General features: G+C 44.6%; 1 protein-coding gene across 6 annotated transcripts in view; it reads left to right on the top strand.

The window, feature by feature from the left end:
• Positions 1 to 23,488, top strand: part of FBXL7 (F-box and leucine rich repeat protein 7) — a 367,222-nt gene extending 343,734 nt beyond the window's left edge. For all 6 annotated transcript variants that reach the window (XM_045007158.1, XM_045007159.1, XM_045007162.1 and 3 more), the window contains 2 exons: positions 7,201 to 7,812; positions 21,097 to 23,488. In XM_045007158.1, the coding sequence (XP_044863093.1) occupies positions 7,201 to 7,812; positions 21,097 to 21,833 (1,349 nt within the window). In that variant the 3' untranslated portion in view covers positions 21,834 to 23,488. The remainder of the gene's footprint in view (positions 1 to 7,200; positions 7,813 to 21,096) is intronic.
• The last annotated feature ends 3,006 nt before the right edge of the window (positions 23,489 to 26,494 follow it).

The following is a 26,494-nucleotide window of genomic DNA, read 5'->3' as shown; positions in this document are numbered from 1 at the left end:
TTGAGTTCATTGGTCAGGACAACACGTGCCTTCAACCTGAGGGGCTTTAACAAGAGATACTTTAGCCCTTATGTTAAAAGGGAGGATCCCTGATATGCAAATCCTTGTGGGATTTGTATGTTGTAATTGCCAAATACACATAATGAAGAGGGTGAGTTGAGGACCAAGGTTCAGAATATATCATGAAAGGGGCCGAGCACCCTCAATTTCCACTGAGTACCCTCTAAGTTCTGGTCTAGACGCAGTAATAACCCCAATTCAGTATTCTGTGGTAGCAATCAACGCTGCACCAATGCTGACTGCTAAATATACACAAGGACACACATAGATCAATTGAACTAACAGAGACTTTCCTCTGCTGCACGCTCAGTTGGTCCAAGCCCCAGCTTGTCCTTGTCTACACTTAGCACTTGATGAGCTACATGAATTGCTGGCCACCAGTGCTGAACTGGTGCTACTCCCAAAGGCAGACAGGGCCTGAGGGTGCCTCACAGGAGGTTCTCAGCACTGTGAGCAGTTTTTGAGACAGAAGTAGAACTCTGGAAAAGGAGCTCCATTTTCAAACCCTCAGCCTAGTAAACCAGATCCTGTGTCTGGCCGAGGGTTTAAAGATGGAGGGTCTTTTCTAGAGTTCCGGGGTGCCACATCTCTGAATTATAATGCTTAAGCTGCAATTTGCTCTTGGCTCTTGTGTACCAGTCAGACTGGAGTGATACCCTGACCTGCCATACTGGAGAGCCTCTTAATCCCTGGGTTGGAAATTTAGGATGTAGCGTGCTTCTCTCCTGAAGAAGGAACTTTTATCATTAGCCATGACTCCTTCATCTCATTAAGGATGGCTTTAAAGACTCTTAAAACAGTCCTATATAATTCTTTGGTAGAGGTGGCATTGCATGGTTTTGAGGCTGGAGACAAAGAGTTAAAATTCGGAAAAATTGTGGTGTCTCATAGCTTGTACAAAGTCTCTAGAGACCTGCTCTGCTACCAGAAAAATCTCAATTCTGAAAGGCTTTTGCAATTTGGCCACATTTCAAAAGGAAGGGGGAAAGAAACAACAACCAGAAAAATATGGTGTTTGCTAGCTAAAAGGAGAATACTCGGCAGCCTACTAGCAGGTGTGATGGATCAGTTTCAGAACTGGAAAGGAAAATAAACTCAGGAAACTGCAGTATAAATAGATCTGATATAGAGCAGGTGCCCCGATTTAGCTTTCAGTTACAGCTATGCCTCTCAAATTGCAGGGGTCTGTAGTAGTGTCAGGCAGGAGGTGAATACCTTTAGTTAGAAGCCTGGAAAAACCTTACTTGGTCAGTAGCCTCAGTTGTAGTCTCTTATTGTTGTGGTTTAGGTGCTCAGCTAACATGGTGATGAGCATAGGATAAAAACCTGAAGAGCTGCTTCGCAGAATAAGGGTGTATATATTTTTTTCCATTGTAGGTATTATTTCCCCTTTTTCATCTGCCTTACAGGCCTGGCATATTCATTCATGTGAATAGTAGGAAAGATGGTGTCTGGAGATTAACCAATCCACTCAATTACACTGCTGGTTTGAGGCATTAAAATACAGACATTACATGGGTCAACATTTCTGTTCTGCATGTCACCACCACTGCAGAACCACCCAGGTCACCTGTGGGCTACAGGAAGCAGCTGGACCAAATAAGCCAAAATAGTCTTCCTCTGATCAGACCACTACAAGTTGGGCTGTTTGTCTCACGTGGAACTCACTTTCATACCTTCCTCTCCCTTTGTTTAGAGATCCTTGCTCTGGGCATCTGCATTACCGTACCCGAATCTCGAGGGCTCTTTTTTTCCAGAATTAGAGGTTAATCCTATGTTTACTAAACCCTCGGCCTATTTCAAGGAAGGCATTTAGACTAAGCCTGAAGTCAACTAAAATAATTCTTTGCATCTAAATATCACAGTGCTTAGGGTGGAGCACAACAATTTTAACTGTGGCTTGACCCTTAGCGTTAAGCCTCCTTCAGCCTTTCCATCTTCCACTGTTTAGCTTATTCCTTTCCACTAATCTCCTCTCTCAGTATTAAAGTTTTGAGGGCCACATTCTGCTCACCCTCTTCATTCAACAGTCCCCATAACTTCACTGAGTGTTTTGTGTTTTAAAGCAGGCAGGATTTGATCCTGGAAGAAAACACTACATTTCACACAGTATGATTTTCTGATGAGGAAAAGTGGAAAATATGCTGTAGGATCCATTCTTGGGGAAGTTGAATGTTTGCTGCAGAACACTGTTTGTAGCCAACTGGGGATAAAATTCATCTCAGTTGCACAACCATGTGATCACATCTTTCCATCGTTCAATGTTGCTAAGACACAAACATTCCTCTTCCTTCTGGACTTCATCCGGCTTAGGGCTGTGCAAACCCTGTATGTTTAATTTGCATGAGCCTGCAGGTTCACTTAAAGTTTTGGGTTTGATCCACATGAACAAACTGGGGTGGGCTGGGGTGGAGCAGCTTTGGACTGGGGTGGAGATACTTTGAAAATGCATCCCTCCCATAATTTTATGTCAAGTAACTTGACTTGAAGTTGCTCATCTGTTGTAATCTTAAAAGGTGAATCCTGCTCCACCCCAGCCATGCCCCCACTCCACCCCTTCCCCAAAGCCCCCACCCTACCTCTTCCCACTCCTGCTGCACCCCAGCCCCACCTCCACTCCACCCCTTCCCCAAAGCCCTCACCCATGCTCTGCCCTGCCCCGCCTCTTCCCACCTCTGCTCCATCCCAGCCCCGCCTCCACTCCACCCCTTTCCCAAAGCCTCCGCCCCTGCTCCACCCCCACCCTGCCTCTTCCCGCTCCTGCTCCACCCCAGCCCTGCCCCCACTCTGCTCCTTTCCCAAAGCTCCCGCCCCTGCTCTGCCCCAGCCCCGCCCCCACTCCCCGGAGGACTGCTGCAGGGGCCGGACCCTGCACTCACTGCGTGGTAAGTGGAGCAACCCGGCCCCAGCTGGCTCCACTCCCCTGGCTCCCAGCCTCACCGCCATAGCCAAGGCAGGGGAGCTGTGTAGGGCACCAAAATGGCTAGGGACGGCCCTACAAACTCACCCATAGAGCTGCTGCAGATGTTTTTTTGTGTAGTTTTTTATGTAGATTACTCTTGTGTTTTAACCAACAATAGCCATGGTATTTTTAGCTCTGTTCAAAATACGGGAAGAAAAATCAAGCTTGCCAAGTGGTAAGGGACAAAATCAGTGGGGGAAGCAGAGGAGGGGGGAATTAGTTCCAGCTTTTCACAAATGCATTCTCAGAAGGAAAAATTTATTTGCTTAATAAAAGCTATAGCAATTACTTCACTTTCAGTGCCATTTGACATTAACTCTGATTCTGGTTGTGCAAGTATCAGTTCTTAATATATTTAGAGAGACAAGGTGGGTGAGGTAAGATCTTTTGTTGGACCAACGGCTATTGGTGAAAGAAAGTGCAAACAACAATTAATATATTTAGAGCAGTTTATGAATGAAAAAAAACTTGGCTTATACTAGTATATCTTAGATGAGCCCGAAGGTGTGAATTTTAACCCAGAGAGTTATAGCAGGATGACTCCTCATGTGGACACGTTTTTTCCAGCATAAGAGTGCTTTTTTCAATTTAGTTTATGTCACTTGGAAAGCGGTTTAAACTAAAGCAAAAAAAAAAAAGCAACTCTTATTCTGGAATTCAATCAGAGGTAGTGCATATCGATTTTAATTATACTGGTATAAATGGTAAAACTTTCCCATGGAGACAAGCCCTTAAAATAGAGGTTGTATTGTTATTGTTATGGTAAAAGTTGCTAATGGCTTGCCCATTGTGGATCACTGACATAAGCACTCGGGATGAAACTCCCCATAAAGAGAACTAAAGATGTCATGCAGTAACTGCACCTAAAGTAACACTGAGTTAGCTGAAAGTAACATTGAGCATCCTTATTTGTCTGGCAGCTGAAACTCTGAAACTTAGGCCATGTCTACACTACAAAATTATGTCGATCTAAGTTACATCGACATACAGTCTCCGGAGTATTACGTCGCTTGTGTATGTAAACACTATTCTTTTTGTGTCAGCGGTGCGTGTCCTCACCAGGAGTGCTTGTATCAGAGTGCAGAGGGTAATGCACTGTGGGTAGGTATCCCACTGTGCAACTCGTCATCATCCAGCACTGTGTGTTTTGGGAAGTTTTTGCAATGCCTCATGGGACCAAAATGAGTCACACAGCGGGGATTGGGAACATGGGGGGCAAACCTGCCATAATGTAGTGTTCTCCATCCCATAACTTCATCTGCAGCCCATAATATTTCACACCTCTTTTCAAAATCCCTGTAAACTCGCATGTCCCTCCTTGCTGTCTGCCATCTCTGACAGAAGCCTGGAGCTGCACTGCCCTGCACTATTGCTATGAGCATTGCAGGCAGGAGCACCTGATCCTGCAGTATTTGCAGAGCTGCAAGAGGAGCCGAAGGGAACATGACAATTCCTTGGAGGCTAGATTGCTGTGGGACATAGAAGAAACAATTCAAGGCTGTTGGAGATGTTCATACTGGGGCAGACCCAATGGTCCATCTAGCCAGCCACTAGTCTTCTGACAGTGGCCAGTGCCAGGTGCTTCAGAAGGAGTTAACAGAACAGGGCAATTTCAAGCAATCCATCCTTTGTCATTCAGTCCCAGCTTCTGGCAGTTGAAGGTTTAGAGACACCCACGAAGTATGATGTTGTGCTCCTGACCATCTTGGCTAAGTTGTCTTATCAGAATAGGGGCACATTGCAAATGTAGAGAGAGAAGCTAGATTTCAATGATCGCATATTTGGGGATGTCATGCTTTGGTTAGATCCCAAGTGCATCCTCTGTGTCCAACTGACTAAAATTCAGGGATTACACATCCTCACTAAAGCATGGGTGTTCAGACACTAGATTTTGATTTGGTTCATCTCTATTTACATATATTCCCTACAACTTATAAATTAATTAGGAAGGAAATAAAAACCAAAAACTTTTGAAATAAAACAGAGCTTCCTAATGGACTAAGGAAGTTCTCCCAAAGTGCACACCCGCTTCTCCGCCCACTTCATGTCAGCTTTTATAGCTCTGCTGCTGGCCCAGCCTTCCTCTGAGGTTTTTTATGACCATTAAGAAACTTCTTTTTTTTTTATGGCAGCAAACAATCCTTAGGCTCTGAACAAGGCTATAATAAAAAGCATCTTGCACAAAAGCATTGGTAATCAAAGGGAAAAAGTGCAGGGCTGCTTTGTAAATTTTGATTTTCTATGGTCACCAAAATGTAAATATGTATTCCAGGGCTGTAACAAACAGTGCATTGAAAAAAGTGCCTGCATAAAACAGCCAATTATCTAGCTGGGGAGAAACTGTTGAAAATTGCCATGTGTGCATTAAATTGCCCTTTTGGAATTGTATTTACGGATGCCACACTGTCATTAAATCCTATCTTAGAGTGACTCAAACTGTAGGCCAGCACTTAGTAACTATTGGAGAGTAGAAGTTTTAGAAAGCTGCTGTGGGTTTAGATAATTCTTTAAGTCCCTCCCTAGAATACTGTACAGAGTGGAGGGTATGTGATTACGGTGAAGTGCTTCATAGAGATTAAATTCGAGTGAAAGGCTCTCCATGATTTTACTGGCAAAAAGCTCTGGGACTCACCTGCTTTTTCTCCCCCCTCATCAGTATGCATTGAACAGTGGGCCTGAAATACTGCTGTAAAATGTGCCACTAAGCTGCCGGAAGAATTCCAGTCTAGTCGAAAATTTCGTTATGAGTTCAATAGCATGGTAATAGCTCTCCCGGCTCTCATGTCTGAGCGAGAACACAATCCTGTGATCTCATTCTGAACTACTCTTGGGGATGTAGGTGTGTATATGGAGGCTTCCGCACCAGAGGTGGGGAGCAGATCTGAAGATGAAGAATATCAAGTTTAGGTGTAGGGGGTATGCTCTATTCAGGAGACACATCTGGAACTTCCATTATTGCAAATGATTTAAGAGGGCATAGCAAGCAGAAAGGGCGCCCATAAAATGAAAGGACAAAATTTTCAAACTTAGAGGCCTAAAGTTAGCCCCTCCCCATTCATATTTTGGCACTTAATTAAGTGACTGGATTTTCAAAGGTGTTGAACAGTCAAAACTCCCATCGACTTCAGCAGGATGATCAGCATTTCTGACTGTTTCATGTTGAAACATGAAATTAGGCACCCAGTTTTACACATGCAAGCTTGAAAATTCTAGCCGCAAGTTCTGCAGGGGGGTAACTTACATTTTTTAAACAAACCTTTGAAGAATTGAAGTCTCTCTTCAGGATGTGTTGATAACAGGCAGGAGAGCAGAGTCTGAGACATACTGAAATCCTCAGAGCGGTGAAACAGTGACGTAATCAATGCTCTCAAGTACCATTTATTTGTCTGCAGGGCACCTACAACCCTATCAGAGCATGCAGGTGGGCCAGTGCTGTCACCCAATACACCTCACTTGGGACTAGGGTGACCAGATGTCCCGATTTTATAGGGACAGTCCTGATTTTTTGGGTCTTTTTCTTATGTAGGCTCCTATTACCCCCCACCCCCTGTCCCGATTTTTCACATTTGCTGTCTGGTCACCCTACTTGGGACATGGTGCTCTCCTTCCATGCAACAACATACAGAAAGAGAGAACTTGCAGTCAAAATTCCTGGTTTCTGGCCCCCAGCACAGTGAAACTTGCCAGCTCTGATTTTCAAGTTTTGAACCAAATGGAAACGTAAAACAAAGCTCAGGAGATGTGAAACTACATGAACCAACGCTGAAGGAAATGAATCCCTGTGAACTGAAACTACCAAGTGCCACACAGCTCCAGCCAGCAGTGAAAGATTGGCAAGTGTGTGTGTTCAATTATTTTTTACAGTTCAGAACACCAGAATGTGAGTTTCATAGTTGCGTGGGACAGGGGAGGTCATACACCAGGGGTTACATGTAAATGGCATCCAGTGTTGCTGATGTATTGCATTTAGATGTCTAACCACTGACCCTGGCTGTACCTGGAAATCACAGTGTGTCTCAGAGAGGTGCCATTAATCATGCTCACAGTTTCTTGCCTGCAATATTGGTAGGTGGGACAAGCCTCCCTAAAATCAGGGTCAATTTATTTTTCAAAAGAAACACTGTAATTGCTATTGAATGCTATAAATGGACACTGTTCTGTGCTTTGGTATCTTTCAGATTCCGACCTGAGCATGCGGACACTCAGCACACCCAGCCCAGCGCTAATATGTCCGCAGAATTCTCACAGCTTCCAAAATGGCCGAGGATCTTCCACTTCTTCATCCTCAGTCACTGGGGAGACAGTTGCTATGGTCCATTCACCTCCTCCAACCCGCCTTACTCATCCTCTCATCCGGCTGGCATCCAGACAGCAGAAAGAACAGGCCAACATAGACCGTCTCCCAGACCACTCCATGATCCAAATTTTCTCTTTCCTGCCTACCAACCAGTTGTGCCGTTGTGCACGAGTGTGTCGCCGCTGGTATAACCTTGCCTGGGACCCACGGCTTTGGAGGACTATTCGCCTGACAGGCGAAACAATCAACGTAGACAGGGCTCTTAAAGTGCTGACCCGGAGGCTTTGTCAGGACACGCCAAATGTATGTCTCATGTTGGAGACGGTAATTGTTAGTGGCTGCAGGCGGCTCACAGACAGAGGACTCTACACCATTGCCCAGTGCTGTCCAGAGCTGAGGAGGCTAGAGGTGTCGGGCTGTTACAACATCTCCAATGAAGCAGTCTTTGATGTGGTGTCGCTATGTCCAAACCTTGAGCACCTGGATGTGTCAGGTAAGTGAAAGTATTTAAATAATATAATCCAGGTTGAGAGAGACAGGACAATCCTGTGTGAAGTGAAAAGGGGGAGGTAAGGCACAGGGGGCAGAGAATAACCTGGCCCCTATAGCTGCACCAAGAAGACAAGCCCCTCCTCCCGCCCCTTTTGTCTTACCTATCTAGGTGTTAATACTCCTCATCACATTGTATCAGTGCACAGGGTGTAGTGGCAGTCTTTGTACTGCAGGAGTTGTTTCCGCACCTCTCCCTCTGAACCAGCCAGCACAGCTGGCCCTCTACAGTGAGGAGTGCACACTACATCCTCTTTAAGGGTGAGTAGCACAGCAACTGGGCTTTCTGGGAGCGCAAAAGCTATATAGCCCTGAGGTAAGGACAGTGAAGTTTGGAAGGCCAAGACCCACAGCTAGGGATATGTTTTGACATCTAGGCACTGCCTAATTTTGTTTGAGACTTGACTAATGTACATTAGGGACCTCCTTAGCTTCTATGTGGTGTTGCAATGATTTAGAGCAGCAGAGATGCCTTTGCTGATGGTCCCCAGATGTTCTGTCTGGAGGCAGGAGGTTCTCATTAGAGGTCAACCATAGGGAATTTTGCTCCCCCTGTGCATTGATCAGAGCTTGAGTTGGAGGATGGGCCTCAGTGGAGGCACTGGGATTAAATTCAGCACTGAGCTGGACCCTCTGCATGGTCCCACAACTGCACTGGGTGTAGTCCAGGGCTGAATTAAGTTAACTGGTGCTGCTTACCCATTGCACAGACATAAATGACTACATAGGGAGCTGGGCAAAATGGTGTCAAGTGCTACCCCCTCAGAATGGCAGTTCACCCACTTTCCATAGGTATAAATGACAGCACCAGGCACGTGGCCGTGGAAAATCAGGCCCGTTGACTCTCTCTGATTTTATTTCACTCTGGTGTTCTGGGTTATAACTGGTGATTTGAACGTTACTGCCCTTCTCGCAGATGAAATCTGTCTCCAGGGTAGCAGGGTGTCTTTTGATCTGTGGATGAGCACAGGACTTGACTCCCTGTTGCCCTGCACATTGTGCAGTTATTTACATTGCTGCTAGTGGATCAGAATAGTAGTGTGTTGGGCTCAGTTTGCAAGAGGTTCAGGGCAACAAAGAATCAGACCCACACAGCCTATTGGCAATGACCTTGCTGAAAGGCATGCATCCTTTGCAGATACAGTAACTCCTCACTTAAAGTCGTCCTGGTTAACACTGTGTCGTTGTTACATTGCTCATCTATTAGGGAACATGCTCGCTTAAAGTTGTGCAATGCTCCCTTCTAACCTCGTTTGGCAGCCGCCTGCTTGTCCACTGCTTGCAGGAAGAGCAGCCCAGTGGAACTAGCTGGTGGGGGCTTGGAACTAGGGTGGACTGGCAGCCCCCTATCAGCTCTCCCTATCAGCTCCCCGCTCCCCTAAGTTCCCTGTGCAGCAGCTGCCCAGCAGGCTAGCAATTGCAGCTGTCCCTCCCCCAACTGCCATGTGCTGCTCCTGCCCTCTGCCTTGGAGCTGCTCCCCGAGACTCCTGCTTGTTGTGTGGAGGAGGGCTAATGTCAGAGTGTCCCCCTCCCCCCTGCTCCTGCGCCCGCTTACCCCATCTTCCATAGAGCAGAGGGGACACACGACAGAGGGAGCTTCCAGGCAGCAGCAGCTGCAGTCTGGTCTCAGCTTGCTGATCTAATTAACAAGGCAGTGTACTTCTGACCCCACTCTTCATACTTAAAGGGGAAATGCACATCTCTCTCTCTCACACACACAGGGTGTGTGTCTCTGTCTGCCCTCCCTCCTTTCCTGCTGCCTTGTAGAGTGTGAGAGTTAACACTTGAGGGCTCAATCAATTGCTAGTTCATTTAGCAGTAAGGCATTCCCTGGGAAATATCCCACCCTCTGACTCCTCCACCTCAACCAAGCTTCACAATCATCATCACTGTGTACCAGTATTAAATTGTTTGTTTAAAACTTATACTGTGTGTGTGTATATATATATATATATATATATAGTCTTATACTGTGTGTATATATATATATATATATAGTCTTTCCCTGGAACCTAACCCCCTCATTTACATTAATTCTTATGGGGAAATTGGATATGCTTAACATCGTTTCACTTAAAGTCGCGTTTTTCAGGAACATAACTACAACGTTAAGTGAGGAGTTACTGTACTGAACTGCAGTCTCATGAAGTGCTGGAGCAGAGAGAGAACTTTTAATTATAAAGAGGAAAATATTAAAAATAACTGAGAAATAGTAACAAAGAATCTGTTCCCCACCCCATCCTCAGTAACTACTCCAGTGACACACAGGAGCTGCAACAATCCAGGGGAAAATTTGCCCAGCACAGGAGTTGTCTAGGGCTGGTGTATGCTCCCCCGTGCAATCTACAAGCTCAAGATCTAAGCTGCAAAATACAAATCTAGATAAAAGCTGTTCCAGTGTTTGGGGCGTCTGGATCCAAAAGTTTGGGTTCGGTCTATTATGTAGGTGAAAGCCTGCTGTGTAATTTGAATTTGGAGCTTGATTTCACTCAGGTTCTTGTATATTATTAATCCACATAACGCTAGAGACTAGTCAGAGGAACTTTGATACAGTGGTTACAAGTGTCTGAGGGCAGGTCTACACTTAAAACATTGCACCGGTGCAGCTGTGCTGCTGCAGCGCTTCAGTGAAGATGCCACTATGCCAATGGGAGAGCTTCTCCCGTCAGTGTAGTTAATCCACCCCCACGACAGGTAGTATCTGTGTCGACGGGAGCTTAAATTCATAACTTCGCTAGACACTAAAAATCATGGACTGAATAGAGAAACTGGATTTATGGCTTATTACAACAATCTATAACCCACTAACAACCCGCCCCCCCAGCTGCTTCCGCCCCCCCCCTTCCTCTTTATGACTGGAAGTGTGTTAATGGTTGATTGGTCCCTTGAAATATGTGTTAACTACTTATGCTAAACAATCTGTTTAAACCTTGTATTTAGCTGTGATACTCTGAATAACTTTCACAGACCTGAAGAGCTCTGTGCAAGCTGGAATGCTTGTCTCTCTCACTAACAGAAGTTGGTCCTATAAAAGATATTACCTCACCCTCTCTACAGAGTCCACCAGGATGAAAAATGTGGCTAAGATCCCCTACAAAAATAGGGGATAAAAAAATCTTTATACTCAGTACTGGACTAGTGTGTGTGACCCAGGAAATTGAAGTAACTAGAAATGAAAAAGTCTTCCTGTCCTGTCCCCAAACTGAGTGATCCACAAAAGTAAACACAGGCTGTGCCCTGGGGCCTGGACCCGTGAGGTCCTAAGCACTTCACCTGCGACTAACTTCAGTGGAAGTTGAAAGCCGTCAACCTTTATTCAGAGCAAAATTAGACCATTGATTTCAGTGGGATTTTAACTCTCACATAAACTAATTAAAGCCAATGAAGTCCCATCAGTCTGAGTTCAGAACCAGATCTGATGGATTTTATTAGAAGAATGACTTTAGGATTTAGCCTGAATGCCATAGGTACTGAAAAATAACGTGGATTTTAAAATTGTTTCTGAACGATACAGTGCAACTATATTTTTATAGCATCTTCTTACATACTGTGTACCATACTGTGCATAGTTAAATAGAATTACAGTTAAAAATGAAAGCAGAAGGAAAGGAAAACTAGAGTCTATGCAAATATGAGCGGACACTTTCATACTAAATTTAAAAACAGGTGGACTGTTCCAAATGCCCAGAGTTACAGATGAAGATTTTCCAAAGATTTTCCAAAGAAGTGAAATTGCCAAAGGAGCAGGAAGAGGCTGATAGTAAATCAGTCCGAGATATGGGGAGAAGATTGACTGACAGCAGAATTTGGTCTCTTCTCTCTCTTTAGTTACATCAGTATAAAACTGGAGTGACTTCATTGATGTACATGAACTTACACTAGTGCAATTAAGAGTAGAATTTAGGCCAAGTTCTAGGAGTTCAGCTGAAATAAGTGCATGAAGAATTATAATAATTAATAGCAACACAGGTAAGAGGTTTTTAACTCTGATTTCTAGACATAGTTACAGGCAAGTACACAGATAAATATATGTAATAACACTTTTTTAAAAAAAAAGATTTTATCTTGACATTCTCTCTGAAGTTTATATCAGGTGGCCATTCTATTATTAAATGCTTATTTTAATCATAAAACTCACACAGTATCATGGGAACATCCATAAAATGAAAATGTCAGGAAATCTTATGTTTAAGAGGTTGCAAATATCCTACAAACCTCACCACTCAGGCATTTTTTAAAATGTTTCCATATGTTTTTGATGGTGACTAGATCAAATTACAAACAGGTGACAGTTTATCAGCTTGCTTGAAAGCTCCTAGTAAGATTACAGCAATAATCAGTTATACTTGATTTCCATTCAGTACAAATGTTAGCTGTACTGGTGAAGAAGCAGTTGCCTGGTGAGCCAATGCTCAACCGGACATTGCTCCAGAAAGAAAAGTTTGTGGAACTCATGATAAACTAACAAGAGTTGGCAACACTGAAGCCAGACCAGCTCTCTCAGGCCCACATGCGCCCACTTTTCTACCTTTCAACACACACTTCACTGCCTCTTTTGGGAAATCTGCTATTATGCATGTTTGTGCAAGCACAGTAAACGAGCAACTATGGCAATTTTGAACCTGATGCTTAGGCCACTAAGCCATCAACTCTGGCTACCAGAGTCCTGTATTCAGCAGAAGTCACTGGAGCCACACAAGAGGCCCTTTTATACCACTGATTCAAATCTCTTCATTGTGAACTCAGCCCTTCACATTCTTTAGGTAGATAAACTAAATGCCATGCAGCTTAGCCAGGGGGAATCTTACGGGTTGACCTTAAAAGAGGAGGCCCTTTCTACTCTGTATGGACATTAAAGATCAAGTTAAATCTCTACAATTTATGGAAAGTGACATAGGGAGCCTTAGTTTCTAGAGGTGTGCATCATAAGTGTCTGCACTTCAGTGATCAAATGTGTGTGTAATTGAAATGCCTTGGGAGAAAAAGCATGATACAAATATAAAATGTAGTCAACCATTAGTTTCTCTGTATTTATTTTTGTAAAGATTGTTAATGCAGAGCATGCTCCCACTCTGACATAAAAATAGCACTCACCACATAACAATTAAAATGTTAGATCAATTGGATTAACAATCGACCATCCAAACACTGGGTATAACTCAAATAAGACTGGAATCCAAATGTAGCTATTCATAGTAATTGTTGCGTTAAAAAGAAATGTAGGTGATCAGAAATAAAAAATCCCCTTTTCATCCAGACCACCTTAGCAGCTTTGGACAATTTGTTTACATTTCTGTCAGAGTGGCCTTCTCCCTTATTTACTTGCATTAATAATCAGGAATTTATCCCTAGGAAATTTCAAAGTTACTCTTTGTTGCAGGTAGGAGCTGAGAATGCTCTGTTCAGACAGCTGTTCCTGGGTCCTGGTTTGAAATCAGACCAAGAGATATGTAATAATATAAATAATATAAAGATCCCGTATTTTCAGTATTTACAAATCAAACATTTTATTGTGAAATCTGGATATGCGGCAGCTCTATATAGATCTTAACCACATTTGAGGAGTTAGCCCAGGAGCAAGTTGGAACAAAATGTTTAATTTCTAAGATGCATATAATTTTGATTGAAAAATGCTTTGATAGGCATAAACCCAGATGAAAAGATGGGAGACAGATTTGGACAAAAAGAAACTGATCTGGATTAACGGGTCACTGTATCGGAAAGGGGATATACTTTCTTCAAGTTGTGTAGCTCCTAAAGAAAATTTTTATAAATTATTGTATAGGTGGCATTTGACTCCAGTTAAGAGCAATCAGATTTGTGCTCCTAAGAGGCATTCTGTGGGGGGTTGTGGGGAAAGGGAAACATACTTGCACGTTTGGTGGTTGTGACCCTATGACCACTTGCGAGGAAATGAAAGAGATTCTTATGACAAAACGCCAGCTTCCTAGAGATCCCTGGACCTGCTTACTTAATGCTCCAGTAAAGAAGCCAGTAAAATTAATTTCTTTTTTATTGTCAGCAGCTAGACATTGTATTACACATTATTGGAAAAATGTGACCCCCCCCTCCTCCTATGGAATTGTGGGATAGTAAAATATGGATTGTCTTTGTAATGGAAAAGCTTTCACACCAAGTATGTGCACAAGAGAAGTACCAAAAAGAGGATAGGTATTTAGAAATGTTGTCCCCCCTCTTTAGTATAGTCCAGAGAAGGGAGGTCCCCAGCCAGCAAGCCAGAATCTTGAGCCAAGTTCTTTGAGTATTAACCTGATCCTGAATAAGTAATGTACGGTGTAGCAGGTTAATGTTTTCTTGTAACTTTGCTTTAATAATTCATTTAAATGGCATTCATCAGACTCCATGGTGAAGCCTTCATAACACATTGGCCTGATCTTATCACCATTGAATCCAGTTACATTCAGTGGTGCAAGATTAGTCCAAAGAGCAAAGGAAAAGCATGCAATGAATTGGATGTGCAGTCCTGTGCTCAGACCACACGTCTCCTGGCTCAGTGAACTGAGAGCAGAGATTTCAGTTCCTGGCTCCAGTATTGACTCCCACTGTAATCTTGGAGAATCCCAGATGCAAATCCCAGTTGACTGGAAAGTCCCTTAAAAGGACACAACAGAGCCTTAAGGAGTTAGGTGCCCAACTTCTTTAGAGGCAGGAGCAGAACAAAGAGCTACTTTTAACTCCTTTTTGGAAACTGACAAACACTGGGGTTTCCAAAGGAGCCCGAGTTCCCCTGCCAATTTTTGTGGCCTTCCAGTCACATCTTCCTATTTTGAAGATGTTCTTCTTTGCTGTCTTGCTGCATGAAACATCCAAACAAACAGGGGAAATTGTGCATTTGGCAACACTGTGTACAGTCAGTTCCATGGTTTTCCCACTATAGTGTAAGTAAACAAGGCTGTTGGTGGTAACTGAAAGAGGTTTAATAAAGGGAAGTGAGCAGGAGCTGTCTGACTAATTGTCAGCATAATAGCTAAGATGTAATTGTGTTGCTGAATATGAAACCTTTAGCCTCTTTGGTTTAAATTACCCATGCGTAAATGGAGGGTTATAATATTAAACTAACTAGTTATAATATCCGTATGGTAGAAAGGTCGTATTTGAACATCAGACGTTTCAGAATAGCTCTAACCTCTATAGAGGGCTAAACCAATACTCTTGAACTTTGGGGGTGCTTAAAATCCAGAACTAGGTTTTGCATCTTCAGCTAGCCTTTGTTTTTTGGAGCTCAGGAACATTCTGCTCTGGAGTTTGACTTGAGCCCACTTCTAAATTAATTTTCAAAGTGTTTGTTATATAGGGTACTTATGAAAGTGCTTCGAAAACAAGATCCCATTATTTCTCCTTCCTCTCGACGGCTGAGTATTATTTTGACCTCCTCTTCACTGCCAGCCTATGGTGTGTGAAGGGCTGCTTGGCAGTATGCCATGCTGTGTAATGATCTTGCTGAGTAACGTCACTGCTCAAATGCTTTGCACACTACTCTGTACTTGCCGGCATATGCAAAGAGAGGTGAAATGCATCTACCTAAACAAACCAAATGCAACCCGATAGGGCAGGGGTCGGCAACCTTTCAGAAGTGGTGTGCGAAGTCTTTATTTATTCCTCTAATTTAAGGTTTCGCATGCCGGTAATACATTTTAACGTTTTTAGAAGGTCTCTCTCTATAAGTCTATAAACTATTGTTGTATGTAAAGTAAACAAGTTTTTAAAAATGTTTAAGAAGCTTCATTTAAAATTAAATTAAAATGCAGATCTTATCAGTTTAGTGCAGTGGTTCTTAACCTGGGGTGCACGCACCCCCCTGGGGCAGGGCCGGTGCAAGGATATTTTGCATCTTAGGCGAAACTTCCACCTTGCCCTCCACCCTTGCACATCAGTTCATTGAGGGGCAAATTCCAACGAGCCTTTATAGACCCCAGGGGCCAGCCGTGCCCAGGGGCTGCTCCCCAGACCAGGTTCCCCCCTCCCCTCCCCCTGAACTCCCCTGGAGGGTGCACAGCCCCCCCGCGAGCCCTCCCCACCCCACCCAGGTGGCCCCCACTCTGAGTCCACTCACTGGCTTTGCTGAGCTTAGGCTGCTGCAGCAGCTCAGCAGGGAGGAGCCGCCTTCTGGAGGCACCGGAGAGCCAGAGCGTCCCGCTTGCGGCAGCAGCGAGCCTCAGCCATGGAGGAGCCGGCGCGGTACAGGGGGGCAGCAGCCCTGCAAAGACGGCGGTGCCACTAGCAGGTAGTAGCTGCTCCCCCCACCCCTCCTGCCCAGGCTGCGGCCTGGCACCCCCCCGGGGGCTCCTGCAGGCTGCAGTGGATGTATGTGGGCGCCAGCCCCCATGTGCCCCCCGGCTCTCCCCTCGCCTAGGGTTACCATATTTCAACAATCAAAAAAGAGGGGAGAGCCCTGCCCTAACCCCGCCCCCATCCACTCCCTCCCACTTCCCACCCCGACTGCCCCCGTCAGAAACCCCAACCCCCCCTGCTCCTTGTCCCCTGACTGCACCCTCCTGGGACCCCTGCCCCTAACTGCCCCCCAGAACCCCACCCCCTACCTAAGCCTCCCTGCTCCTTGTCCCCTGACTGCCCCCTCCTGAGACCTCCCCATCCTAACTGCCCCCCTAGAACCCAACCCCCTACCTGTCCCCTGACTGCCCCAACCCTTATCCACACCCCCGCCCCCAGACAGATCCCCGGGACTCCCACACCCCATCCAACCACTCCCCTCCCCCTGACAGGACCCCCAGAACTCCCGACCCATCCAACCCTCCCCCTGCTCCCTGACTGCTCCCCGGGACTCCCCTTACCAGGCCCATGCCGGTCAGACGCTGGCTCCACGTGGAGGCAAAACTCTACGTGGAGTGCTGAGGCAGCGGGAGGGGGGAGCTGTGGGAGGGGCAGCGGCGGCTCACACTTCCGGGAGCCGCAGAATCCGAGTGCGGTGAGGAGGTAGCCAGGGAGGCGCGCCTACCCTCTGATCTGCTCTAATGTGTGTCTCCAGGGCTATCAGGGCCTTGCAGGTTGGGGTTCCCAAATCTGGATCGTACGGAGATTCAGGTTCATGTACAGTTCAAGCTCCCTTAAAAATTTCTTGTCACCATTAGGAATCAGCCTAGACCTTCCAGTTGCTGTTTCCCATTTCTCTTTACATCCATTTCAAGTGGGACTGGGTCTGCCCCCATCATCTGAGGGACAGGTAGCCCGCTACCCGAATATCTGGGCCATCAGGAAACTGCTTCTCCCTTGTGAGTTTCTGGGGGGGTCACCAGGAAGAGACACCCTGATACAGAAGGGTCATGTGGGAGATGAGGGGAGGACAGGGCTTAGGGGAAGAGAAGGGGATTAGCATGTGTAGAGTTTGTAGGTGATACCCCAGGAATTGGAGGGGAAGATTGGGCTGTACAAACAATAGCTCTATGGACAGCTCCTATTCAAGCCACAGTTCCTACTGTCTTCTCATCAATAATCCACTCCCTTTCCTCATGTTTTTATCTTTGCAAGCAGAGTAAGAGGGGATTCCTGTTCCAAGGAGCTTGCAGCCTAAATAGAAGAAGTGCTCTGCAAATGTGCAGCTCTGCACGAGCGGTGTTTAAGAGCCAGGGGTCAAATTCTGGTCAGCCTCTGTGCAGGTGCACAAGTGGGAGAGGGTACAAAGAGGTTCCCCTCCCTCTTTAGCCTGTACACAGGGACTAGGTGGGATCCTAATGGGGAGATTCGATGCTTTTCTCTCCCAGAGACCCTGTGGAACCTAAGTGCCTGTAAGGGGCCAAGAGTGAGGGAGGCACTAGTAGAGCATAGAGATGCGAGAATGCTCCTTCTTCAAGGCTGATGCAGGACACACACCAGAGTGTGCTGCTTGGGGGCCCCCAGGAGGAATTCTGGTTGTAATGTTCTCCTGGCAGCTCCAGCAGCTGCAGTCTCTCTCTGAACCTAATGTGTCTAGCTGGACTCTGATGGACTCTTGGCCAAAATCTGGCCCAAAATAATGAGATTCTTCTGTGATTAAATGCTAGGGGCAGTTGAAACAAAAAGGCTTGGGCCTACACATGACGTGTGGTGTAGTAACAAGCATGAAAGCTTGGGTGGGTGTGCTGTGTGACATAATGGAGACCTTGGCAGTCTTGGTCACAGTAAATGGTCTACTGTGTATATCGAGTATATCGAGGTTGAGGTGTATTGATCTCTTTGACCCAATAGAAAACCGAATTAATTCAAAGAATTCACTTCCATATGTTTAATTCAGCCTGTCTCTTTGTTCTTAAGGGCTATTCTTTGGCACTGGTAAGATATCAATACACCTCTACCTCGATATAACGCTGTCCTTGGGAGCCAAAAAATCTTACCGCGTTATAGGTGAAACCGTGTTATATTGAATTTGCTTTGATCCACCAGAGTGAACAGCCCCACCCCGCCTGGAGCACTGCTTTACCGCGTTATATCCAAATTCGTGTTATACCGGGTGGCGTTATATCAAGGTAGCGATGTATTTTAATGTCAAAAACAGGCATCCCTATTAACTATCAGAGTTTTCCACAACATAAATAAATAAACTCTCAACATCCACTCCTTTAGCAGGCCTCAGATAACTCCAGGAGCTGTTTGAGCTTGACTGCAAACTATTATCTAACATATGCTGGCCAAGGTTCTTTCATTTCACTTGGATGTTTCTCCTGCCTTTTAAATTAGTTACATTTCCTCTATGGAAAAATCTTGCTGTATGAGGGTTTGTTTTTATAACTTTATTATTTGGGACAGAAAAATTGTTACAGACCCAGAAAAATGTCACTTCACTTAAAAAAATAGTCTATAATCAACGTGCACTCTTTTCTTCTGGTGGAACCATTCTGAACACCCTTCCCATCAAATACCATATGCTGTAGCCAAAGTAACTAGACAACAAGAAGATGCTGAGCCTGTCAAAACTGTGATCACATGGCCATGTACAGTAAATCCAGCCCTGCGGGGAGACTTTCAACCTTTTCATTTTCATATCAGAAATGCATTAGTCATTCATATGTCCCTCTTTCTCAAATATTCCACAGGCAGAATTTTCTTGTCCTTCTCTCTGTCTGCAGACCTTCATTCTCACTATCCTAATTTTAAAAATAAATCCACATCTGTTTGTAAAGAGTCCACATTTATACCACTGTCCTGCAGTCAGATTCGTGCAGAGAGACCCTCGTGCTCACGCCAAACTCCACTGACATAAGTGGGGCTCTGCCAGGTTGCCAGCATCCACTTGTGCAGACCCAAGTGGAGGAGTAGGCCCTTGTGCCATCTTCTGTTGTCTAGTCTAAGGAAGGTTTACATGGCTGAACTCCAATTGTATCGCTTCCCTTTGGAACTCTCCTTGCATCCATTGTGTGTGTGTGTGTGTGTGTGTGTGTGCGCGCATTTGTTTGTTCTGAGTCTTCCAGGTTAGATCATTTGTTCTCATTATAAACCAGACCGTTAACTGCAGGGACACGAACCAGAATATCTAAAAGGGAAAAGGCGGTATTGATTTTCTGAGGACACTGTTGACTAATCAAAATGATTCTCCCTGTCTCAAGGTCCTAGAGCTTCCCCCGGTGCTGTGCAGTACTTGCCACTTGCACTTTGTGTGAGATATCAGCTAAACTTTGCATCTGTTTGACGAAAGCAAAAGTCTAAATCAAAACTCATCCTGCAAACCTAGTATGATGAGTGCATAAATCAAACCGGCAATTTTTGAGGGTCCTACAGCTCTAACGCCACCTCTAATTTCCCTGCTTTACTTGTTTCCTCCTGGCATCTACACTGATTTTCTTGCTTTACTTTTCCTCACACCCCAAAGGGCCTGTGCTGCATTGTCCTTTCTTCCTTGGCTAAAGACTGTAGAATGGAACACTCTGCCCGTAAGCAGTCCAGATGTGTCACTACAGAGTTAATGGGCTTCAGGGTGACACTTGGTGCTTTCTTCCTCTACCCCATCCCTCTCTCAGGGAAGGACCATGCTTCCTCTGCTGCACTCCTTAGTTCCCCATGACCGTGAGAAGGACGAAATGGGAGAAATGCACTTGTTCATGTCAGGGCTGAAGCTGGTCCCTGGACTGAATTCCTGGTAGCTCTGTGTTTGGTCCTATGGCTGGCTGGCCTGGTGGTTAGTGCTCTGCATTATTATTATTTATTTATTATGGAAAATAAGAAATAAAAGGTCCTCTGCTTAATATAATGTACTTTGAAAGGGAATCACAATGGAGAGGGAAGAGGTTAGCACTTGAGCGCTGCATGTGATTTTCCAGATTTTCTCCACTGGTTGTGTTGGGTGAGGCTGGTTGTGTTGTTTGAATGTAAGATGCCATGACATACAATATTATTGTGATCCAGTTGCTAGATGGGTGTCACTTGGTTACTATCCCGATTTGCATCAGTAGGGCAGACCATACATTTCTGTTCCCCAAACATTAGCCCATCTGGGCCTGGAGGTTTCCCTTTTGTTTCTTGCAATGCTTGAACATAATATGGGCTCTGATGCTGGAACACCAATTGGGGGCATGTCTACACTGCCCCACAGTTTGGACTCAGTGGGTATGAATAGCCATGTGCACCAAAGTGCTGAGCTGTAGCTCCCCCATGTTGCACTATGGGCACAAACTAAAAGGTTGCTAGCTCATGTTAACATCTCCCTGTCAGAAATGGGCTACATTAATGTAACCTAGGGACCTTTTAATTTGCACCCACAGTATCCACAGGGGAGCGATACAGTGCAGCACTTCAGTGCACACTGGTATTCACATTTGTAGTTTGAACTGAGGGGCAGCATAGACATGCCCTAAATAAATCAGTGATGATGTTGCCACAGTCCAGAGAACAGTGTGTGATGTGCTCCCCGTGCTGTCCAAAACCATTACTGGATTTGTGCTGGGGTAACAGAGATCAGAATCTGTCCCTGCATAAAGAAATTGAGCGCCATGATCTGACCTAATTTGGGACATGGACAAAACCACACTTCTGTGGTTCTGATGTTGTTTAGATTACTGGAGTAACTTTTTTGACTTCAGTGGTGTTATTTAAGATGAATGGCTGCTGTGGCAGAACCTGGACTAGTGTCTGTTTCATCAAAGTACTTTCTGGGGTCTGGCAGCACTGAGATGCCTGCATAACTAGCTGTGTGTTGAGGTCTGCAGTTACACGCCAACCTCCCCCATCCTGCCAGAGGAGTTGCTTTGCAACTTATTAACATTGTGTTTTTCCATTTAGGCTGTTCCAAAGTGACATGCATTAGTTTGACCCGCGAAGCCTCCATCAAGCTGTCCCCATTACATGGCAAACAGATCTCTATCCGCTACCTGGACATGACAGACTGTTTTGTGCTTGAGGACGAAGGCCTGCACACCATCGCCGCACACTGCACTCAGCTGACTCATCTGTACCTGCGCCGCTGTGTCCGCATCACCGATGAAGGCCTCCGTTACCTAATGATTTACTGCACATCCATCAAGGAGCTGAGCGTGAGTGACTGCCGCTTCGTCAGCGACTTCGGCATGCGGGAGATCGCCAAGTTGGAGTCGCGCCTGCGGTACCTCAGCATCGCACACTGCGGTCGCATCACAGACGTGGGCATCCGTTACATTGCCAAATACTGCAGCAAGCTGCGCTACCTCAATGCGCGGGGCTGCGAGGGAATCACGGACCATGGCGTGGAGTACCTCGCCAAAAATTGCACAAAACTCAAATCATTGGATATTGGCAAGTGCCCGCTGGTCTCAGACACCGGCCTGGAGTTTCTGGCCCTGAACTGCTTCAACTTGAAGCGCCTGAGCCTGAAGTCATGTGAGAGCATCACAGGCCAGGGCCTACAGATCGTAGCTGCGAACTGCTTTGACCTGCAGATGCTGAGCGTGCAGGACTGTGAGGTTTCCGTGGACGCTCTGCGTTTTGTTAAACGCCATTGCAAGCGCTGTATTATTGAGCACACCAACCCCGCTTTTTTCTGAAAGGACACTCTGCACCTGTTGATTAAAAACATTGATGTATAAACACATGCTCCCACATACAGTACCTAGATTTTCTCTGTATGGCTCGTGGGAGTCAGCTTTCTTGTATGGTGCTGGTGAGGTTTGTTTTTTAAAAAGAATATTTTTTGTTTTAAACTATCACTTTTTTATTTGATTGGGTCTCTGTGGAGATGCTTTCTTAACCTAAAAGCAGTGAGTACTCCACAGCACCATGGCAGTGCTATACCCCTGGTAGCCCTGATGCTTTCCTAGCCTGAACTAGCTCTCCAAAGGGAATAGCACATAATCACTCCCTTTGAGGTGCAACTTGAGCAGCATTAAATCTGAGCTCCAGCTGTGCTCAAGAAGCTGCAGAGGCACTATTTGTCTCGAAACCCACCCCCCAAATTCCTCCAACATGGCTGATGCAACACCACCTTGTCTAAGTAGCATCTTCTCGGAAGTCCCTTAACCATGTTCCTTTCAACTGAAGAAATGGCCACTGTTGAGCAAAGAATTGCAGTATCAGTACTGCCTCATATGGTTGAAGACTGTTAGTCTAACAGGTGTTACTGTTATAGCTGCTCTCTCTTGCCAATGCAATCAATTTTGAGGCTTCCCCCTATTCATTGTCCCCTTCTTTCCCTGAGCATGTGATCATTTCATGATTAGTTGCCAGAAGACTGTAATGGAAGTTCTTCCCCACTTATTTCTGGCAAGTCCCATCCAGTCCCTAGATCTGAAAGCCAGACTCATTAGAAGTGATGATATTTTCAGGCAGGCCCCCTGCACATGATTGACAACTGATTCATATGCTAGGCTCAATCACTGTAAATGTCTCTGCTAGAGAGATGTGGGGAGGAAAACGCTCTGTCTGGTTTTCATAGAACAGTAGCTGCATCGTCTCCAGACAACATTAATAATGTCACTGAGATGAAATGAAAATCCATGTGTTTTAAGAACATACATAATCACTAAGGAAATAATCTGTAGCCACACTCACACAATGTATAAAGGCAAAGCTGGCAGGATGTGTCCTACTTGTGAGAAAAGATCTTTAGCCTGTGCATATTGCTTCTCCATTTGTCAGTTTGTGTATTTTTTCACTTGCAAGATATTGTGGTTTCATGGGCAAACTCATTAAGCATCCATCAGTTCCCTCTGAATTAAATAATACTGTCCAAAAGAGACGAGGGGTCGGAGCCAAAATGATTGCGGGGAAAAGCTCTTACAGCTGCTCATTACCACTCTGTCACTAATCGGTGTATGTTAGGGAGTGGTGCCATTTTATGTCAATTAACATCAGTTTAGCTTCCTTTTTTTACAAAGCTGATTTCTCAGGAGGTTGCACAGTGGATTTTATCCCAGCTAGCTATTCTCTTCACTGTCCTCAAGGAGAGTGAAGCTGTTGAATCCATTCTCAAGGTTGGTGTGAATTTGGCTGATCCATTTGCACTCGAGGTCTCATTAGTGACATTTAAGTGTTTATAAAAAGTTGCTACCTTTCTGGCTATGCTAAATTGAATGAATACTGCTACATGGTTTTTAAAGGCTCCAATGTCTTCAATTGGCCTGTACTGTGTGAATCTCACTATAAAGCCTTAATTTACTACCAAGAAATAAAGCAATATATTGGTAACTGACAAATATGGATGGTCATTTGAGCTAATCAGTTAACTTCTGGCTGAGCATGGGGAGAGAGACTTAAGATATTCCCAAAGTTTAGTTTTCTTTGGTTTATTAGTATGTGGAGTGGACATTTCACTAATAGCTCACTGTCAATTATAATTCAGGATTTCCTCCAGAAAAGATTACAAGAGACAGTAGTAATGGCCTCACATATCTGTTTATAATTTGCCTTTGCTCACTTTGCTCGCTTGATCTGACTTGATCTCAAAATGTAGCTGGTGAGTGATAAAGTATTTGAAACAAATGCGAGTATATCATTACATTAACAAGAAATTCTTGAAGGTAACCTTCATTAGTTTAAAACCCATTTTAAGGTTCACTTGATCTTAAAAAATAAAGAGAATAAGAATACAGAGCACTTGAATGATATGAGTAACTGTTCCCCATTGACTGTACAGTTCTACCAAGGGTCAGGCTCAATACAGACACATAATAACAATTATTCTTCACACTTCACAAAGCCACGCCTGTTCTGAGAAGTCCATTGTTCTGGATGAGTATGGAAGATGAATGAAGACTTGCATCCTTAGTTTCACATTTTAAAATAATCAATCTCAAGTGGCTCTGATCTGAAGTGCTATGTCATTGTGAAGCTACAATTGATTTCAAGAAAATTTCAGTGTAATTCGTTGATACTGTTTGTTGCCTTATCGTCTAATCCCCTTCACAGGTCTAATGATCCTGCTGCAAACAGGTGCACCAAAAGCACTTGATTATTATATGTGAGGGAGTGAGTTTGGGTGCAGAGGAGGGGTGTATGTTTGTGTGTGCATGCTGTATTTGCTCCAGATTCAGATTTGGTGGAGATTATACATTTTGAAATGAATTAAGATAAAAGATTCTTTAGTCATAAAGTTCAGATCCAGATGTTGAACACAAGATACCTAACTAGCTGGACCACTGATCTGATTCAGTATGGCAGCTCCCATTTCTGACCGTGGCCCCCAGATGATTCAGAAGAAAGAACAAGAAACTCCATAATGGTCAGTTATGGAACGGCCTACAGGGAAAGTTTCTTCCATCAGAGGCTTATTGAGGGTGTGTGTAACCCTCTTTCAGCTAACCTCATTTTAGATAGTGGCTTCCTACAAACCATATATTCTGGTTCAAACCAATGATCTGCATTTAGGTGAATTTTTCCTATCTCTAGAATTAAGTAAAACCAAAAATTATTTCCCTCAGTGGGAATGGGGAATTGGTATGAAGTTCAACATTTTTGTCTTTGCAGGTTTTGTCTTTATACTGGAAAATCAAAAAGTTAATAAAAAGAAGTTAATTTTGCTAGCATTGTGCTTGCAGTCTATGAAAACTCATATGAAAAGGAGCATATCAGTCATTTATGAAAAGTACAGGTTGGTCAACCCTGCAGACCAAAGTGTAAATAAAAAACATTGGTAGAGCTAGTAGCACTGCCTATGAAGTTTGTCCGATATTTCCCATTATAAGACCCTGTTTTCAGTGGTTATAGCTTTGCCAAACTAACTATCTGGGGTGAAATTTTCCATGCTAGGTATCTGCCTCAGGCTGATTTTTTGGAGAAAATTTCAGTCTAAACAGTTCAGCCATATCCCAGAACAAGGCTAGGAGAGAACATATTTTGCTTCACTGGGCATGCTCAGCCCTCTCACGGCTCTTAGTGTTGACCACACTGTACATGTGCCATTCCCACAGAGCGAGTGGGCATATTCCTATGCAGGGCTATGGGGCAAAGTTGGACTTTTCCTGTAATTGCTGCTCCTAGCTGCTCTGTGTGCTGGAGTGAGGCTGGGCACTCAATGACCACACCCCCTAATCCCCGCATAACTCAAGCAGCATGAGGAAGAAACCATCTGCTTTGAATGCAGAGGGGTCAAAAGCCAGATCACAGGGAAGGGAAAGAGTAGATTGGGACAAGGAGTCTGGTGAGACTGGGACTGAGAGAGTAGGAGTAGAGAAACTGTGACCAGAAGTTGGCGGGGAAAACAGGGGCTGGCTGGGAAAGGAGAATGGGATTGGGAGCCAGGGAAGGATAGGACTGGTTGGGCAAGGAGACTGGGAGCTGGTGGGGAGAGGAAGCAGGAATGTTTGGGCAAGGAGACTGAGACTGCAAGCCAATTGGCTTAGGGGAGAATGGTGGAGATTCCTGTGGGGGAAAATAGTATGTGATCATGGAATTAAAGGCTGTATCAAAATGAATATGTAAATTACATTCCTTAAATTACACTGAAACTTTCTTGAAATAAATTGCAGCCCCCAAGGGAAATGAATTCAGGTTGTACAGCCAGCCTAGCTTCAGGCACCTGCTGGCTTTGGAGTGCTGGACTATGGAACCTGAATGTTCTTTTAACACGGGTTTTTTGTGTTCTATATTAATAATTCCAGAACAACTACAGTAATGGCCAGCAGCAACACAACTGTCCACAAATGCCTTGCCTGCGTTAGTCCTAGTGGAGGTTCTGCCAAGTTATGATGGAGATAGAGACACTTTGAGTCTGTTCAGCTCTTGCCTTCTCTGTTGAGATTAACCCAGTTGACAATCATAAACGGCAGTGCATTCTTGTTGCCAGAGGTCTCAGCCCAGCTCACAGCTATCCACATCCCCAAATCCACGAAAGCTGCTGTCCAGCCATCATAGGATATTGACCAAAAGTCATTAGCCTCCACAGAAGTAAGCCATGTTTTAAATTGGGGATGACCTAGGTGTAAAAATACCCTAGCAACTGTTTAAGGAGAACATATGAAATTCTGGAATTATGGTGGGCAAACTTATTCCTCCTGGGCACTCTCAGTAGTATAACTTTATATTCCAAAGAAGAAAATGGCTTTCTTGGATTTAATAGATACATTTACTGCCAGTAAAAAGATTTTTTTTCTGAATTATTTGTCTTTATTTGTCTTCAACAGTCAATATACCTTTGGAGCTGATTCTCTTTATTGACTTCAGTGAAGTTACTACTGATTTACACTTGTGTAAATGAGATGCTACAAGGAAA

This window comes from Mauremys mutica, chromosome 2, assembly GCF_020497125.1.
Source record: "Mauremys mutica isolate MM-2020 ecotype Southern chromosome 2, ASM2049712v1, whole genome shotgun sequence".
In the NCBI taxonomy this organism is placed as follows: domain Eukaryota; kingdom Metazoa; phylum Chordata; order Testudines; family Geoemydidae; genus Mauremys; species Mauremys mutica.
Note: the sequence above shows the minus strand (reverse complement) of the source record. Positions and strands in the feature narration are given on the sequence as shown.